The following is an 18,908-nucleotide window of genomic DNA, read 5'->3' on the forward strand; positions in this document are numbered from 1 at the left end:
GGTTCTATGATATCAGCTGTGATCCAGGTTCAGTCATCAACATGTGAAGTATGGAGACTCTAAAATACTCAGTGTTTATTTATTTATTTATTCATTCATTAATTCATTTATTTATTCATTCATTCATTCATTTATTCATTCTTTCAGTTATTTATTCATTCATTTATTTATTTATTCATTTTTTCTTTCTGGTATTCATTCAGCTTTTCATATTTCAAATTCACTTTTTGTTTTTATTATTCATGGTCTCATTAACAGCAATAAACCCGTTAAATTAGGTGTTTTGTAGATGAATCCGTGATGTATACATATATGTATATGTATATATATATATATATATATATATATATATATATATATATATATATATATATATATATATATATATATATATATATACACATATATATTCATATATATACGTACATATATATATATATACACATATATATACATATACATATATACGTATATATGTATATATATATATATATATGTATATATATATATATATATATATATATATATATATATATATATATATATATATATACATATATATACACACACATTTACCTCAGCAAATCACTTCTGAAAATGATTTTTAAAATTATCTTCTTAATTTCTACTTTCATGTGTGTCTGTTTGAGAAAATATTACAGATAGAAAAAGGAATGAAATATGAACATCCAGATCACATTTAATCCTAAAGTTTCATAAAAACTGGCTTTTATTTTGTCCTCGTGCTTTTATTGTCCAGAGCATGACCGAGTACTTCCATGTGACCTTTACCTTGAAAAGCCTGGCGGAAGAAGCCTGCTGACGTTAGTCTGGTTGGACTGAGGCTGCGCAGAGATGGCGGGACGTGACCGAGTTGTTTCTCTGCTCAGGCTACTGGAGCGCGCGGCGTGAGTTTTATCATCAATAATCAATAATCAGATGGAAAGCAGAGCAGCAGAACTTTGATAGAACTCTGATCAGAACTTCGATAGAACTCTGATCAGAACTTCGATAGAACTTCGATAGAACGCTGCACTTTGACAGAAATGTGGTGAAACCTGAGTTTGTGAGCAGCCGAGGATCAGCTGATCAGATTCTGGATCAGATTCTGGATCAGACTCTGATCACAAACCGAGTTTCTGCTGTAAAACTAGTTTAACTTATTAATGTTTTGCTCTGTTCCCTGATTGGTCCCGTTCTGCACGTGTTGGACCACAGGCGTGATCAGAGCCCAATTCTAAAAACTTTATTATTCATGAAACCTGTAAATTCAGATAAACCTGGCTGAGACCAGGTGGGACCTCAGGTATTTTCCACCTGGAGTCCTAGAGATCCTCAGACCCTGATACAGATTTTAGAACGCAGAACGTTGTTCTGAACACAAAGGAACTGATATTGATTGATCTGTAAACCTGCCTGTGGTTTGAGGATGAAGCTTTAGGCTGGTTCTGGCTCTGGTTCCAGCTGTTCTATTGATGCAGAGGTTTTATGTGTGTGTTCCAGATGCAGATGTCCAGCTCACTCCAACACCTTCCACAGAGGTTGGTCTCATCCATACGTGTGATCGGTTTACAGCTGATCAATGATTGATCGGCTCACAGGTTATCAGGACGAGGTCAGGGACAGAATGATGATGACACGTACAGCTGGAGCTGAAAGTCTGAAAATCAATAATAGTATCATCAGTAATCCATCAGTAACTGATCAATAATCCATCAATAATCCACCAGTAACTGATCAATAATCCATCAATAATCACAAGTAACTGATCAATAATCCATCAATAATCCACCAGTAGCTGATCGATAATCCATCAGTAACTGATCAATAATCCATCAATAATCCACCAGTAACTGATCGATAATCCATCAATAATCCACCAGTAACTGATCAATAATCTATCAATAATCCACCAGTAACTGATCAATAATCCATCAATAATCCACCAGTAACTGATCAATAATCCACCAGTAATTGATCGATAATCCACCAGTAACTGATCAATAATCCATCAATAATCCACCAGTAACTGATCAATAATCCACCAGTAACTGATCGATAATCCATCAATAATCCACCAGTAACTGATCAATAATCCACCAGTAACTGATCAATAATCCATCAATAATCCACCAGTAACTGATCGATAATCCATCAATAATCCACCAGTAACTGATCAATAATCCACCAGTAACTGATCAATAATCCATCAATAATCCACCAGTAACTGATCGATAATCCATCAATAATCCACCAGTAACTGATCAATAATCTATCAATAATCCACCAGTAACTGATCAATAATCCATCAATAATCCACCAGTAACTGATCAATAATCTATCAATAATCCACCAGTAACTGATCAATAATCCATCAATAATCCACCAGTAACTGATCAATAATCCACCAGTAACTGATCGATAATCCACCAGTAACTGATCAATAATCCACCAGTAACTGATCAATAATCCATCAATAATCCACCATTAACTGATCGATAATCCATCAATAATCCACCAGTAACTGATCAATAATCCACCAGTAACTGATCAATAATCCATCAATAATCCACCAGTAACTGATCGATAATCCATCAATAATCCACCAGTAACTGATCAATAATCCACCAGTAACTGATCAATAATCCATCAATAATCCACCAGTAACTGATCAATAATCCATCAATAATCCACCAGTAACTGATCAATAATCCACCAGTAACTGATCGATAATTCACCAGTAACTGATCAATAATCCATCAATAATCCACCAGTAACTGATCGATAATCCATCAATAATCCACCAGTAACTGATCAATAATCCACCAGTAACTGATCAATAATCCATCAATAATCCACCAGTAACTGATCGATAATCCATCAATAATCCACCAGTAACTGATCAATAATCCACCAGTAACTGATCAATAATCCATCAATAATCCACCAGTAACTGATCAATAATCCATCAATAATCCACCAGTAACTGATCAATAATCCACCAGTAACTGATCGATAATTCACCAGTAACTGATCAATAATCCATCAATAATCCACCAGTAACTGATCAGTAATCAATACTGGTCAGTGATTGATCATCAGGTTTACTGAGTTTCTCTCTGCAGGTGTCGGAGCTGCTTCCTGCACCGTCAGGAAAACTGACTACGCCTTCGAGGTAACGACACCTGACTGATCAATAACCGATTTCAGATTAATCAGAGATGACTCAGCAGTCTGATCAATGAAACTGTACAGACTGAAAACGCTGTCACTGCAGTAGTACTGATGACTCAGCAGTCTGATCAGCTGTGTTTCCATCAGATGGCGAGTTCCAACATCAGATACGGAGAAGGAGTCACCAGGGAGGTCGGCATGGTAACCACATCCTCTTCATCATCAGTGTCAGCTGGTTAACTGATCAATAGATCACTGATCATTAGATCACTGATCAATAGATCACTGATCAATAGATCTCTGATCAATAGGTCTCTGATCATTAGATCTCTGATCATTAGATCACTGATCAATAGATCACGGATCAATAGATCACTGATCAATCATCTTCTGGTTGATGTTCAAGATGTGCAGGAACTGAACCAGACAGAACATCAAATAAAAATATAGATTATTATCAATACGTCATCAGTACACCAATCAGTCCTCTCTAGGGTCGCAGGGGGCGGAGTCTGTCCCAGCTGACTCACCTGGACAGGTAACAGTCTATTACAGAGCTACACATAGAGACTCACATTCGGACCTACAGACAGTTTAGACTCACCGATGAACCTCAGCATGTTGTTGGACTGTGGGAGAATCTGGAGAACGCAGCAGGGAGAACATGGAGACTCCATGTAGAACGATCCCTAGCTGTGAGCGATGGTGCTAACCACTGATCACTGTGCAGCCCTATAACTATATATTTATAAATATTTATAAACTCTTTAGTGCAGTTTAGCTCTGACAGTGTTAGCTAACTAGCTGCTAACAAGCCAGCTAACTTAGCACTAGCATGTTAGCAGCTAGCTAGCATGGAGCAGTTAGCTCACCGAGCAGCACTAGCGCGTAGTTTCCTCCCCTTGTGGTTCCTGTTGCTACGTAGAACAGTTTCAGCTGTTGTTGTTATTTTTATTGTTATTATTATTATTGTTGTTGTTATTGTTGTTGTTGTTGTCATGGCATCTGTTCTTCTCCTTCTCCTGCAGGATTTGCAGAATTTGGGCGCTCGGAATGTTTGTGTGATGACTGACCGGACGTTGTCCCGTCTCCCTCCGGTGGCGGCGGTTCTGGAGTCTTTGGCGAAGAACGGTGTCCGGTACCGGGTGTATGACAGCGTGAGGGTGGAGCCTACGGATGCCAGGTGAGTCAGGTGACCTCGCTGGTTCCAGGTGAAGTCCTCAGAGGTTCTGACTGTCTGTGTGTCATAGCTTCAAAGATGCAATCTCATTCGCTAAGAGCGACTCCTTCGACGTGTTCGTGGCGGTGGGTGGGGGCTCCGTGATTGACACCTGTAAAGCAGCCAATCTGTATGCGAGTCACCCCGACGCCAACTTCCTGGACTTCGTCAACGCTCCAATCGGAAAAGGGAAACCGGTGACAGGCACCGTGAGGCCGCTGATCGCAGGTAGGACACGCTGAGGGTATCGATCCATCGGTTAGTGATGTCAGCAGGTTATTGATATATCAGAGTATTGATCACTGATCAGATGTCAGCAGGTTATTGATAAATCAGAGTATTGATCACTGAATTGATCAGATGTCAGCAGCTTGTTTAATCGATCAGTTTATTGATGATGTTTTTCAGTTCCTACGACTGCAGGAACCGGCAGCGAGACGACTGGCGTTGCCATCTTCGACTATGAGCCACTGAAAGCCAAAACAGGCCAGTTTCAAAATAAAAGCTTTATTCTGAGGCTGATAATAGACTAAACCCTTTCACCTTAAAAGCCCCGCTGGAGAGTTTAACCTTTGAATAGAAACAATCAGTCAATAAAAACATGATTATTGGTTATTGCTGATGGAACATGTAAATGTTAAACTTTTGTTTATCGTCTGTTAGTGAAGAAGGACCTGTGATGTCATGTGCAGTGACGATGACATCAGTGTCAGACTGAGCTGTGATTGGCTGTCTCTGCTCAGGTATCGCCAGCAGAGCGCTCAGACCCATGCTGGGGATCGTGGACCCGCTGCACACACTGAGCATGCCCGAGAGAGTGGCAGCCAACAGCGGCTTCGACGTCCTCTGGTCTGTCTGTGGAACCCTCAACCTTTTATTTCTATTACTCTATTATTTTTATTATTCAGACACAGAGCTGGGATTTCTGACAGTCTGTGAACTAATCCTGTCTTCGTTTGGAATAAATTAAACTGTTTGCTTGAATCAGATTCAGACCAAAAATCAAAGCTTCAGTGTTTCCAGAGAGGAGATGGAAACAGTTCAGTGTCTGTAGGATTTTATGTAGAGTGGCAACAACCAGAGAACCGTGTTGGTTCCAGGTTCTACATTCTTAGAACAGAGTTATTTAAAGAAGGTTTCTTCTCTCTGGTTTCCGTCTCTCTGAGTTCACTCCTGCTTCATGTTGTTTGATTTTACCATGGAAACAGGCCGTACAGCTCACAGGTGTTTCCTGCCCTTCAGCCACGCTCTGGAGTCCTACACCGCCCTGCCCTACCACCAGAGGGCGCCCTGCCCCACCAACCCCATCAACCGCCCCGCCTACCAGGGCAGCAACCCCATCAGCGACGTCTGGTCCCGCCACGCCCTCCACGTGGTCGCCAAGTACATGAAGCGGTATGTAAGACGGTTCTACCTGAAGAAGTGCAGAGGAACAGAACAGGAACCCTGAGGAACTCCACACAGTTTATTCATGTTTCAGCTGTAATCAGGTTAAGAACGATCTAAACGTGTTTATTGATTCATGTTTCAGCTTTAATCATGTTAAGAACGATCTAAACGTGTTTATTGATTCATGTTTCAGCTGTAATCACATTAAGAACGATCTAAACGTGTTTATGGATTCATGTTTCAGCTGTAATCACGTTAAGAACGATCTAAACGTGTTTATGGATTCATGTTTCAGCTGTAATCACGTTAAGAATGATCTAAACATGTTTATTGATTCATGTTTCAGCTGTAATCACGTTAAGAATGATCTAAATATCTAAACACATTTAAAGACTAAAACTGTTTTTAATTAAAGTCCCAGATATCAGGAGAACCTGAGAACCGTACACCTGTTCTACCTGTAGTCTACCTGTAGGATACGTTCCAGCAGGATTTTTATTGATTAATCGATTGATTGATTGATTGATTGATTGATTGATTGATTGATTGATTGATGACTGACTGACTGACTGACTGACTGACTGATTGATTGATTGATTGAGTGATTGGTTACTGATTGATTGATTGATTGATTGATTGATTGATTGATTGATTGATTGATTGATTGATTGATTGATTGATTGATTGATTGATTGATATCTAATTGATTGATGACTGATTGGTAACTGATTGATTGATTGATTGATTGATTGATTGATTGATTGATTGATTGATTGATTGATTGATTGATTGGTAACTGATTGATAACTGATTAATTGATTGATGACTGATTGATGGATCACAGAGCGGTGCGGGACCCGGAGGACCTGGAAGCTCGCTCCAGCATGCACCTGGCCAGCGTGTTCGCCGGGATCGGCTTCGGGAACGCTGGAGTTCATCTGTGGTGAGATTTGAAGCTTTTACCTGAAATGTTCAGGTAAGGTGTTGAAGCTCTGGAACACACCTGGATGACTTCACTCCTGTTTTTAATGTGAAGACTATGAAGTTCCCCAGGTTCTCAATGACCTGGTTCTTTGTGTGTTCTGTGTCTGCAGTCACGGGATGTCCTATCCGATCGCAGGGAACGTGAAGACGCACTCTGCCAAGGGCTACAGCGTGGAGCACCCCCTGGTGGTGAGTCAGGACATTACAGTTTATCATTAGGGTTCCTCAAGGAACTTCTGTGGTTCTGGAACGTCGTGTTCTCATGCTGTGTGTTCTCATGTTGTGTTTTCATGCTGTGTGTTCTCATGTTGTGTGTTCTCATGTTGTGTTCTCATGTTGTGTGTTCTCATTTTGCATTCTCATGTTGTGTTCTCATGTTGTGTTCTCATGCTGTGTGTTCTCATGTGTTCTCATGTTGTATGTTCTCATGTTGTGTTTTCATGCTGTGTTTTCATGTTGTGTTTTCATGTTGTGTGTTCTCATGTTGTGTTCTCATGTTGTGTTCTCATGCTGTGTTCTCATGTTGTGTGTTCTCATTTTGTGTGTTCTCATGTTGTGTTCTCATGCTGTGTGTTCTCAGCCTCATGGACTCTCAGTCGTCCTCACATCTCCGGCTGTCTTCAACTTCACAGCTCCGATGTGTCCAGAGCGCCACCTGGAGGCTGCAGAGATCCTTGGTACCTGAACGCCTCACAAACACAACAGAAAGCAGCTCCAACATCCCAGAATAATCAACATGTTTATGATCAAACTGAACATTGATTTAATCAGTAAAGTCTGAAAGTTAGTGCTGAAACTTCCCACAGCCAGAGAATGCCTCGTTTTAGGTGTTATAGGTGTGCTGCGTTCAGGTACATTAACAGACAGTGTGCTGCGTTCCAGGACAGTAACAGACCGTGTGCTGCGTTCAGGGACAGTAACAGACCGTGTGCTGCGTTCAGGGTCAGTAACAGACCGTGTGCTGCGTTCAGGGACAGCAACAGACCGTGTGCTGCGTTCAGGGTCAGTAACAGACCGTGTGCTGTGTTCAGGTGCAAACGTGCGTCAGGTGAAGCGGGAGGATGCCGGGTTGGTCCTGGCTGATGCGCTGCGTTGCTTCCTGTCGGAGCTGCAGGTGGAGGACGGCCTCTCAGCCGTCGGCTACAGTAAAGATGATATCCCGGCTCTGGTCAAAGGAACCGTCCCTCAGGTGAGTCTCACCTGGCCCTTTAACGAACCTCGTTAGTGTCTGGAGGTCTGAAGAGATGCTTGATTAACGATGTTTCCATGGTGCGTTCAGGAACGGGTGACCAAATTGTCTCCCAGAGAGCACAGCGAGGAGGACCTGAGCCGCCTGTTTGAAGCCTCCATGAAGCTCTACTGAGGACCTACCTGTCAGGTGACCTACCTGTCAGGTGACCTACCTGTCAGGTGGAGCTGCAGTTCATCCGACAGCCAGCAGGGGCGCTGCTGGTCCTAAATAAAACTTCACTGATTGAGAAACAGGAAACAAACCTTTAAACTGTGATTCTGAACCAATGGTTTGTTTTTTTAGTCCTGATTTTAACTTTTAAAGCTGAAATGAAGCAGAAATGATGGAGTGTAAATCAGCTGTTTAATGAATAAAAACATTAAATCATGACTTTGGTGTTTTTGTCTACAGCCCAGAGAACAGAGAGCTAAAACTTTATTTAAACCAGTTTGAAACGACGGTGAAAACCTTCCTGAGCTCAGAGATAACTCCTCGTCATTGAGAGAAACAGAACCTGGTTTGAAAAAATTTTCAGAACTTTTACAAAATTCAAACTTGTAATAAAAAGAAAACATAACTGGAGTTCTGTTCTGATAATAAAGTTAATTTAGGAAGAATAAACTATTACAGTTTTTTATGATTGTTTAAGCACGGCTTTGAAAACGGCTCAGAATTTCAAATCACTACACACAATTAACACAACCACACACAATATGCAGAACTCCTCAGATCCTGTGTAAAATGAAACACTGATAAAAACACACATTTATAAAAAACATATGATGTTACCACATGAAACACATCTCATAAGGCTTAGTTACACACTGCTGTGTTTAACCTAAAACACTTTTAGTAATTTTACCTGTCAGTGATTAAATTACTGTCAGTGAAGTACACAGAGAAAGTACAAATATACAACATGGTAAAATCACCAAACACAAGATCAGTGCTGCAGACTACTGAAAATATGATCTAGCTGGATCTGGACAGAGAATTTCATCAACATCGCAGGAAATATCCTCATCGGCAAGACAACGTGGGAAGAACCGTCCTGAATGACGGATCCATCCTGGTACAGATTTAGTCACAAGCCTCTTCCATGGCCTGAATGAGGGCCCCTGAGCCTGGGGCCCCTGAGCCTGGGGCCCAGAAAAACTCTTGGATGGGGTTTAGAGATGTAGACTATGGTGGAAGGTACAGTCCTGTAAACTGTGGAAGGTGTTAAACCGGTTGTGGACCAGAGCAGAGCGCTGGAATGAGCTGCATCTGCTGCATTTGGTTCATTACTGTGACCAGGTTGTGGAATCGGTCCAACAATGTGAGAATGTGATCTGTGCTGTAAGGACCCATACTGGTGGTTTAATAGAGCTCAAACCTGATTGGTCTGTCTGCAATAAACCAATCGTGTTTGTACTCCTGATGTGTGTTTAACCAGCTAGTTCATGCGTGTAGAGATCTGACGTCATGATAGACTTCTGTGTCTAATGTAACATGTATGTTTAGTGTTTCACTGTGTGTGTGTTGTTCTGCTAAAAGTGTGAGTCTGACTTAGTGTTTATTGTGGTGAAAATCTGGTCCAATGTTTTGCTCCTTGAGTGTAAGGTGCTGATAATTATGGAATTCTTTTGTTGTTAATGTTTATGCAATCAGAACAACCTGTAAAGTATAAATGTTAATAATAAATGATGTGAAGCTGATATTATTATTATTATTAGTAGTAGTAGTACTGTTATTATAATGATTATTATTGTTATTATTATTACTATTATTAGTAGTATTCTTATTCTTATTATTGTTATCCATCCATTATCTATCCATCCATCCATCCATTATCTATACACCGCTTAATCCTCACTAGGGTCATGGGGGGCTGGAGTCTATCCCAGCTGACTCAGGTGAAGGCAGGGGACACCCTAGACAGGTCACCAGTCTGTCACAGGGCTACATACAGAGACAAACAATCACTCTCACATTCACACCTACGGGCAATTTAGAATGATCAATTAACCTCAGCATATTTTTGGACTGTGGGAGGAAGCTGGAGTACCCGGAGAAAACCCACGCATGCACAGGGAGAACATGCAAACTCCATGCAGAAAGATCCCGGGAAAGCCGGGACGCGAACCAGGGATCTTCTAGCTGCAAGGTGAAAGTGCTAACCACTACACCACTGTGCAGCCCTATTATTGTTATCATTATTACTATTATTATTATTATTATTATTGTTGTTGTTGTTATTATTACAGTTATTATTATTGTTATTATTCCTGATTGTGGAGCTGAAATTGATCCAGTGGAAGAAGAAACTGAACATTTAGAACCTCTTATGGATGATGAATGATGTTCTGAGGTTTAATAGAGACGTTCTACAGCAGCAGACATGGTTCCTCTGGAACTGCAGATGGAACATTTCCAGAACAGAAGGAGGTTCTAATCCGGTCTAATCTGATCCAGGAACAGATCCTTAACGGGTTTAACCTGCAGCAGAGAACCGGCTCAACGCAGATCAGAGGTTCTGCTGGTTCTGAAACACAAACCTGCAGCTTTTCATCTTTTCTGACCTGAACGGGTCCAGACCAGAAACAGAACCACAATCAGAACCAGGACCAACAATGAGAACCAGAACCAACCATCAGAACCCACAATCAGAACCAACAATGAGAACCAGAACCAAAATCAGAACCAACAATGAGAACCCACAATCAGAACCAGAATCAACAATCAGAACCAATAATCAGAACAGGAACCCACAATCAGAACCAAAAATCAGAACCAGAACCCACAATCAGAACCAACAATTAGAACCAGAAACCACAATCAGAACCAACTATCAGAACTGGAACAGCTGGAGGTGAAGCTTTCAGCAGAACCTTTTGAAACCAGCAGTAACTTCGGTAAAGACCAGAACAACAAATTAAGAACCTCAGAAAGGAGAAAGACGTCGAGTTGAAAAACTGGAAAACTTGAATATTTTCCATCATTTATTGAGTGAAGCTTTGATCTGATCCTGATTCATGAAGACCAATATTTAAACCTTCTAGTTCCATTTAGATCTCAGAGGAACCCTGAAGACCTGGACCCAGAGGAACCCTGAAGACCTGAACCCAGAGGAACCCTGAAGACCTGAACCCAGAGGAACCCTGAAGACCTGGACCTAGAGGAACCCTGAAGACCTGAACCCAGAGGAACCCTGAAGACCTGGACCCAGAGGAACCCTGAAGACCTGGACCCAGAGGAACCCTGAAGACCTGGACCCAGAGGAACCCTGTGTGTGTAGTGTGTGGTGTGTATAGTGTGTGTGTAGTGTATAGTGTGTAGTAGTATGTGTAGTGTGTATAGTGTGTGTAGTGTATAGTGTGTAGTAGTGTGTGCAGTGTGTATAGTGTGTGTGTAGTGTATAGTGTGTAGCAGTGTGTGTAGTGTGTAGTATGTGTGTATAGTGTATATAGTGTGTGTAATGTGTATAGTGTGTGTGTAGTGTATAAGTAGTAGTGTGTGTAGTGTGTATAGTATGTGTGTAGTGTATAGTGTAGTAGTGTGTGTAGTGTGTAGTAGTGTGCATAGTGTGTAGCAGTGTGTGTAGTGTATAGTGTGTAGTAGTGTGTGTAGTGTGTATAATGTGTGTGTAGTGTATAGTGTGTAGTAGTGTGTGTAGTGTGTATAGTGTGTGTAGTGTATAGTGTGTAGCAGTGTGTAGCAGTGTGTATAATGTGTGTAGTGTATAGTGTGTAGTAGTGTGTGTAGTGTGTATAGTGTGTGTGTATAGTGTATATAGTGTGTGTAATGTGTATAGTGTGTGTGTAGTGTATAAGTAGTAGTGTGTGTAGTGTGTATAGTATGTGTGTAATGTATAGTGTGTAGTAGTGTGTGTAGTGTGTAGTAGTGTGCATAGTGTGTAGCAGTGTGTGTAGTGTATAGTGTGTAGTAGTGTGTGTAGTGTGTATAGTGTGTGTGTAGTGTATAGTCTGTAGTAGTGTGTGTAGTGTATAGTGTGTAGCAGTGTGTAGCAGTGTGTATAGTGTGTGTAGTGTATAGTGTGTAGTAGTGTGTGTAGTGTGTATGGTGTGTGTGTAGTGAATAGTGTGTAGTAGTGTGTGTAGTGTATAGTGTGTAGCAGTGTGTAGCAGTGTGTATAGTGTGTGTAGTGTATAGTGTGTAGTAGTGTGTGTAGTGTGTATGGTGTGTGTGTAGTGAATAGTGTGTAGTAGTGTGTGTAGTGTGTATAGTGTGTGTATAGTGTGTATAGTGTGTGTAGTGTGTATAGTATGTGTGTAATGTATAGTGTGTAGTTGTGTGTGTAGTGTGTAGTAGTGTGCATAGTGTGTAGCAGTGTGTGTAGTGTGTATGGTGTGTAGTAGTGTGTGTAGTGTGTATAGTGTGTGTGTAGTGTGTAGTGTGTGTGTAGTGTATAGTGTGTATAGTGTGTGTAGGGTATAGTGTGTAGTAGTGTGTGTAGTGTGTATAGTGTGTGTGTAGTGTATAGAGTGTAGTAGTGTGTGTAGTGTGTATAGTGTGTGTGTAGTGTATAGTGTGTAGCAGTGTGTGTAGTGTGTATAGTGTGTGTATTGTATAGTGTGTAGCAGTGTGTGTAGTGTGTATAGTGTGTGTAGTGTATAGTGTGTAGTAGTGTGTGTGTAGTGTGTATAGTGTGTGTGTAGTGTATAGTGTGTAGCAGCGTGTGTAGTGTGTATAGTGTGTGTGTAGTGTATAGTGTGTAGCAGTGTGTGTAGTGTGTATAGTGTGTGTGTAGTGTATAGTGTGTAGCAGTGTGTGTAGTGTGTATAGTGTGTGTAGTGTATAGTGTGTAGCAGTGTGTGTAGTGTGTATAGTGTGTGTGTAGTGTGTAGTGTGTAGCAGTGTGTGTAGTGTGTATAGTGTGTATGTGGGATTAGCTGCAGTATTTAATCTTCCTCCTCTCAGCTCCTTCCAGTCGACATGCAGCAGATCTACAGACACTCTGAGGAACACCTGGAGGTTTTTACCACCGTCTTCTCCCCACAAGGTGAGACTCACAGTTCTAGGAAGTAGCTTTACTGATCTGGCTTCAGTTACTAATGTTCTAATGTTCTATTAATGTTCTGCTAATGTTCTGGTATTGTTCTACTAATGTTCTGGTACGGTTCTACTGATGTTCTACTAATGTTCTACAAATGTTCATTTCTGTTCTACTAATGTTCTACTAATGTTCTGGGACTGCTCTATTGATTTTCTACTAATGTTCTACTACTGTTCAACTAATGTGCTGGTACTGTTCTACTAATGTTCTACTAATATTCTACTAATGTACTTTTACTGTTCTGGTACTGTTCTACTAATGTTCTACTAATGTTCTGGTACTGTTCTGCTAATGTTCTACTAATGTTCTGGTGCTGTTCTGGTACTGTTCTACTAATGATCTGGTACTGTTCTGCTAATGTTCTACTAATGTTCTACAACTGTTCTGCTAACGTTCCTGCAGTCAGACAGGAACCCTCAGTGCTGTAGAACCGCAGTAGAACCTGATATTGATCAGTGATGTAGAAAACATCAGAAACTAACAGCAGCTGATCAAAGAGTGCAAAGAACCAACAGCTCAATTTATCTTTGATTTATGAAACAGTCAAAGTGAAAGTTCAGTATTTAGCTGCAGCTGATGAACAGCAGATGAACAGCTGATAAACAGCTGATAAACAGCTGACCTGTCTGAGGTGAACAGATATTCCAGCTGCTGTTAGATCCATGTTGGATCATTGATCATCAAGTGTTGTTGAGCTCAGATATGAAATAAACTCAGAGACAATAGTTCGGACTAACGTGATTAGAATCAGTCCCGTTCTGTTTTGAAATTTGGGTTATTGTGGATGTTTCATTTTACTGCCTGATGGATCAGAACCTGGAGACCAAAGTTCTGACCAAGCTTTGCTGTCATTTTGGGTTTGATATTTTTCAGGAATATTGGAGCTGAAATGTGTAAAAATCCTTCAGTCCCAGAGTTCTGCTGCTGCTATCTGTGAATGAGAAGCTTCACTTCAGATTGTGTTCAAAGTTCTACAGAACCGGTACTGGGTCTGACCCACTTAGATTATCGGATCAGAACATTCAGAGACCAACAGAACAGAGCTCTGCTCTGAGGGGAGGTTTTTTTTCTTTATTTTCTACTAAAGAGTCATAAACAGTTTTGTTGCTTCATCTGCAGGAATAAAAAAATAAAATCTTCAGACAGAAGTCATCTCTCAGAAGATTATTAAACAGCTTCATTTATTTAAACTGAACCAACATGAGAAGTTTAAAGTAAATCTGTCACAAGTGTAATTAATATTAACGTGAATGAGATTTATTATTATTATTATTATTATTATTATTATTATTATTATTATTATTATTATTATTATTATTATTATTATTATTATTATTATACATTTTATTTGTAGTCGCCTTTCTTGACATCCAAGGTCACTTTACAGGAAAAACAAATCCTGTGTTATCAGTTTATCATCCTGGCGTTCTTTACTGCTGCTCACAGAAACAAATAACAAATAATCCAGGAATAAAATTTGTTTCCATGTTGATGAATTCATTGATCTCAGCCTCATTCTGAGAAGGAATGTTTAGTTTCATCCTTTCAGCTCCTGAAAAACCTTTAGGAGAAACTCAAAGTTCAACATCAGTCATCAGACCGAGGCTTCAGTGTTTCCATCCGTTTCTGCTGTAGGATCAGTGGTTAGAAGGTCCAGGTCCAGGTCCAGGTCCTGGCCATGGTCTTTTCAGTAGGAGGCGCTTTAAGACACGATGGTCTCTTACTTGGAACATCACCTGCTCTGGAGCAGCTCAGGTGTTCAGCATCAGTTACTGTGGAGACGGAACAAGTTTAACCTGAAATCCTGACTCACCTGCAGCTCCACCTGTTTAAGGAGGACTCACCTGCAGCTCCACCTACTGTATGGAGGACTCACCTGCAGCTCCACCTCTTTCTGGAGGACTCACTTGCAGCTCCACCTACTGTATGGAGGACTCGCCTGCACCTCCACCTGTTTTGGAGGACTCACTTGCAGCTCCACCTACTGTATGGAGGACTCACCTGCAGCTCCACCTGTTTAAGGAGGACTCACCTGCAGCTCCACCTGTTTAAGGAGGACTCACCTGCAGCTCCACCTGTTTCTGGAGGACTCACCTGCAGCTCCACCTGCTGCATGGAGGACTCACCTGCAGCCCCACCTACTGCATGGAGGACTCACCTGCAGCTCCACCTGCTGTATGGAGGACTCACCTGCAGCTCCACCTGCTGTATGGAGGACTCACCTGCAGCTCCACCTTAATCCACACCATTAGAACCTGCTGTTACCTGTCGTTAACAGTCAGACATCTATGGAGGCTTCACAGCTGCTTCACCTCCAACTTTACAACCAGGTCTGACCTCACAGCTAGATAACCAATAGAGTCCAGCTCTGTGTAGCCCCACCCCCTCACTGCCTCCAGGTGAACCAATCAGGTTTATTTACTTCTACAGCTGCTGTCAGAGACACAGGAGTGAAGGTGGATTTCCATGGCAACACCCAATCAGTTTATCACCAGGTAACAGCAGGTGCAGAACTGAACTCTGAACAGAGCTTCATCAGAATCTCATCAGAACCTCATCAGGACCATCTACTAGTGAAAACTCATTGATCTGGTGGCAGTGATCAGATGATGTCATCAGAGTATTGATCACATGATTTTCTGTCAGTCTGCAGGTCAAGGACGAGAACCAGACAGGTGGCAGCAGAGAAGGTAAGACATCATGAACACATCATTCATTAACACATCATTAATTAACACATCATTGACACATCATTAATTAACACATCATTAATTAACACATCATTAACACATCATTCATTGACATATCATTCATTAACACATCATTAACACATCATTTATTAACACATCATTGACACATCATTAACACATCACTCATTAACACTTTGACTTTTAAGGATAAATTCAGGTGTCTGCTGTAACACTCACCTGTGGACTGGCTGCAGGTGGTGGTGGTGACATCATACCGGTCTCGCTGGCCTAAGGAGCTGGACCTGAACCGGGGAGACCTGGTCCAGGTTCTGTTTAAGGAGGACGAGGCCTGGTGGTTCGGCCGGCTGCCCACCGGACACCAGGGCTATTTTCCCGCCACCTGTGTGGAGCCGCTGCAGGTAACAGCACTCACCTGGTCATTGGGGGCGGGGACACACCTGGGCCACCTGCACCCATGCAGCCTCTGATGTCATCACAGGTAAACTCAACTGCTTCTATTTAAAAACAGCCAGAGATGAAGTTTACCTGCTCAGGTGCGAAATGTTTTAATTGGAGGTGCTGCAGGTGAAACTTGAGCAGGTGTCAGTATGACATCATTATGACATCATTTTATGCTTTAATTTACAAATCAGCTCATTAAACATGCAAATTTACATACATTTTCAGATCAGGTGTAACAACATGTGCTCCTCCCCCTTTAGGGTGGGGCGGCGCAGGCCACGCCCCCTCCGAGGAGGAGGGTGTGCCAGCAGTGCAAACAGACAAAACCCCCTGTGGCTGCACCAGGTAACTACAACCTGAAACTGTGTTAGTATCTTCAGATTTCCAGCTGGTTTAGACTTTATGAACCATTATTGTTCTGCTGGTTGTGAAACTTTAACAGATAAAAACAATCTCCTGTGGTTCGGCCTCTCCTTCGTCACTTTACACCTTTAATCTTCCTCTTTGTGGTATTTTGTGTTCTTCTTCATATCCAGCATCAAGATTTTAACACAGAAACGGTTTGAATTATTTACAGACGATGCCACACTGAAATAACTTATAGAACATAATAATCATTATAAACTAATCAGGCTTATCAAAGGTATCTGGAACTGTTTATTGATGGGCAGCAGAAGCACAAGTCTTTAAGCTGGTACCAAAGACAGATTAAACCTTCATTGATCCCACAGTTGGAAATTTAGTCTAACAGCAGCAAATAGAAAATTAAGTTGTTCCTATTAGTTCTACACATTATTTAAAAGGAGTGTTAAATTACAATATTTACAAACATAACCACATTCTAAGTCGCCAAACATTAATTAAACTGACTTTAATTAAACTGACTAATTAAACCCACTTTAATTAAACCAACTTTAATTAAACTGACTTGAATTAAAGCTACTTTAATTAAACTGACTTTAATAAAGTCAACTTTAATTAAACCGACTTTAATTAAACTGACTTGGGTTCTATGTTCTCGTTGCAGCGGTCGCAGCACTCCCAAACTGCTGAGGAAAAACAGCGTTCAGCGGCCGGTCGGTCTCGACGGACCCTCGGAGTCGTTGGAACCAGGAGTGTCGGCGGCTCACGGGTCGTCCAGCCTCCTGCACCGAGTCCTGGCCAAGTCCAGGAGGAAGAGCTGCCCTCAGCTGCCCCACCCAGCTCCAGACTCCGGCACTATCAACACCGCCTTCCAGCCAGACTAGACCAGAACCTGCTGCTGTCCAGCCAGACTAGACCAGAACCTGCTGCTGTCCAGACGGTCTAGACCAGAACCTGCTGCTGTCCAGATGGTCTAGACCAGAACTTGCTTCTGTCCAGACGGTCTAGACTCGGTTTCTCAATGATTCCTGATTCTGCTCCTGAAACCCTGAAGACACTGAAGACAAACCGACCCTCATGTTCTCTCTGAGGTCGTCCTGTTTGAGTCTCCATCACTTCCAGGTCCAGTCCGAGTCACTTGAGATCACCTTCAGGTGCTGATGTCCTACAGGTCTGAGTCCAAGTGTCCTGATCGGGTCTGAACATCATGTTCGAGTCACCAAAGACTTGTCCGAGTCACACAGGTGAAGACCTGTCGAGGTTCAGTTCTGTCCCTGAGAAAAAGTCCCAGTTAGTCTCATGACTCCTGAAGGACACAAACCAGCTGGAGTCGTTGCATTAAGTCTCTCAGGTGTCTGAAGTGTCTCCATACCTGAATCTGAGTCAGCAGGTCGATGAGTTCCTGAGCTCATAGAGAAGTCAGCAGGGATGTGAATGACAAATGGAAAAAAACTCTGAAAATGTCCCCCCCCCCCCCCGGCACGGAAAATTTTTATAAAATTCACTTAGAAGTGGCATTCTCTGGGGACTTTTAACAGTGAATATATAAGGCAATCAACACCCAAAATCCATTAATTTCTTCAATGAATTTCACCTGTTTTTTTAAAAAAAAAAAAAAAAAAAAACAATATCTCAATTTGGTGGGCTACCAAGGGGATACATTATCATTATCATTTATGGTACATTCAATTTTTGAGTTTCATGCCTTTCAAGGAATCTGTTCATTTAAATGCAACATATTTATACCCTGTTCATTTTAATTCTAATACAACATATTAATACCCCAATATTTTGTTGTTCAAAGGAATGGCACAGTTTATATATGAATTAGAAGAACTGAAATATACACAAAGAATCAAGTACCTTACCACAAATATGTTGTGAGCTGCTTTATCCACAGTGGTCAAAAATGTAATAAAATAAAAGTCCATCTGTGTTTCATTGAAGTTCTTGATGCCGTTAGACTTGTCTATTTCCCTGGCACGATCCTCCTCCTTACGATACAAAACTTTCGCCATGCTGGTGAAAAAGGTTCTTTAGGTAACCAAAACAACCATAGATCTATACGTATCCACGCACCAGAAATGATCAAAACTCAACAATATCGTGTGCTTGCATATCCGCGAAATTTAACATGTGGAAGGAAACAATCAGATGAAACTGGCGCCAAATTGCTGCCGAAAATAGGCGGATGTTGTCATTAACATAAATAGCGAGTGATGTTTACAGATAGCAATGCCGATTTCCGTTCTCACAGCTGTATCTGATTTTGCAATGCGCGTTGCCGAAAGATGTCGGCGGCGGGATGGTCATCACGGCGGGCGGCCATCACAAGCCTCG

General features: G+C 41.5%; 2 protein-coding genes across 4 annotated transcripts; both read left to right on the forward strand.

The window, feature by feature from the left end:
* The first annotated feature begins 788 nt into the window (after window positions 1-788).
* LOC129349908 (hydroxyacid-oxoacid transhydrogenase, mitochondrial-like) lies at window positions 789-8,387 on the forward strand. Of its 2 annotated transcripts, XM_055014758.1 has the most exons (15): window positions 789-908; window positions 1,504-1,541; window positions 3,126-3,175; window positions 3,322-3,375; window positions 4,203-4,357; window positions 4,425-4,621; window positions 4,802-4,879; window positions 5,137-5,242; window positions 5,636-5,788; window positions 6,627-6,725; window positions 6,877-6,955; window positions 7,347-7,443; window positions 7,798-7,955; window positions 8,046-8,133; window positions 8,166-8,387. In XM_055014758.1, exons 1-14 carry the CDS (start codon window positions 856-858, stop codon window positions 8,127-8,129), a joined length of 1,401 nt encoding a protein of 466 aa, XP_054870733.1. In that variant the 5' UTR covers window positions 789-855; the 3' UTR covers window positions 8,130-8,133; window positions 8,166-8,387. The 2 variants fall into 2 exon arrangements, with proteins under 2 accessions (XP_054870733.1, XP_054870732.1); XM_055014757.1 differs by having other exon boundaries at window positions 8,046-8,387.
* A 4,449-nt stretch (window positions 8,388-12,836) lies between these two features.
* Window positions 12,837-18,514, forward strand: LOC129349926 (nostrin-like). 2 transcript variants are annotated; one of them, XR_008603089.1, is made up of 5 exons: window positions 12,837-12,999; window positions 15,700-15,743; window positions 15,998-16,242; window positions 16,466-16,550; window positions 17,233-17,277. XR_008603089.1 is itself a non-coding variant. In XM_055014807.1 (5 exons), exons 1-5 carry the CDS (start codon window positions 12,933-12,935, stop codon window positions 17,256-17,258), a joined length of 387 nt encoding a protein of 128 aa, XP_054870782.1. In that variant the 5' UTR covers window positions 12,848-12,932; the 3' UTR covers window positions 17,259-18,514. The 2 variants fall into 2 exon arrangements, 1 of the variants encoding a protein (XP_054870782.1); XM_055014807.1 differs by having other exon boundaries at window positions 12,848-12,999; window positions 15,998-16,162; window positions 17,233-18,514.
* The last annotated feature ends 394 nt before the right edge of the window (window positions 18,515-18,908 follow it).

This window comes from Amphiprion ocellaris, chromosome 10, assembly GCF_022539595.1.
Source record: "Amphiprion ocellaris isolate individual 3 ecotype Okinawa chromosome 10, ASM2253959v1, whole genome shotgun sequence".
Classification (NCBI taxonomy): domain Eukaryota; kingdom Metazoa; phylum Chordata; class Actinopteri; family Pomacentridae; genus Amphiprion; species Amphiprion ocellaris.

Bases quoted from the DNA above. Each gene is read 5' to 3' on its own strand.
- LOC129349908 (XM_055014757.1), top strand. From the start codon at position 856: ATGGCGGGACGTGACCGAGTTGTTTCTCTGCTCAGGCTACTGGAGCGC. The intron at 4,880-5,136 runs GCCAGTTTCAAA...GTCTCTGCTCAG, and splicing joins GCCACTGAAAGCCAAAACAG to GTATCGCCAGCAGAGCGCTC. The intron at 6,956-7,346 runs GTGAGTCAGGAC...GTGTGTTCTCAG, and splicing joins GCGTGGAGCACCCCCTGGTG to CCTCATGGACTCTCAGTCGT.
- LOC129349926 (XM_055014807.1), top strand. From the start codon at position 12,933: ATGCAGCAGATCTACAGACACTCTGAGGAACACCTGGAGGTTTTTACC. The intron at 15,744-15,997 runs GTAAGACATCAT...GACTGGCTGCAG, and splicing joins GACAGGTGGCAGCAGAGAAG to GTGGTGGTGGTGACATCATA. The intron at 16,551-17,232 runs GTAACTACAACC...TTCTCGTTGCAG, and splicing joins ACCCCCTGTGGCTGCACCAG to CGGTCGCAGCACTCCCAAAC.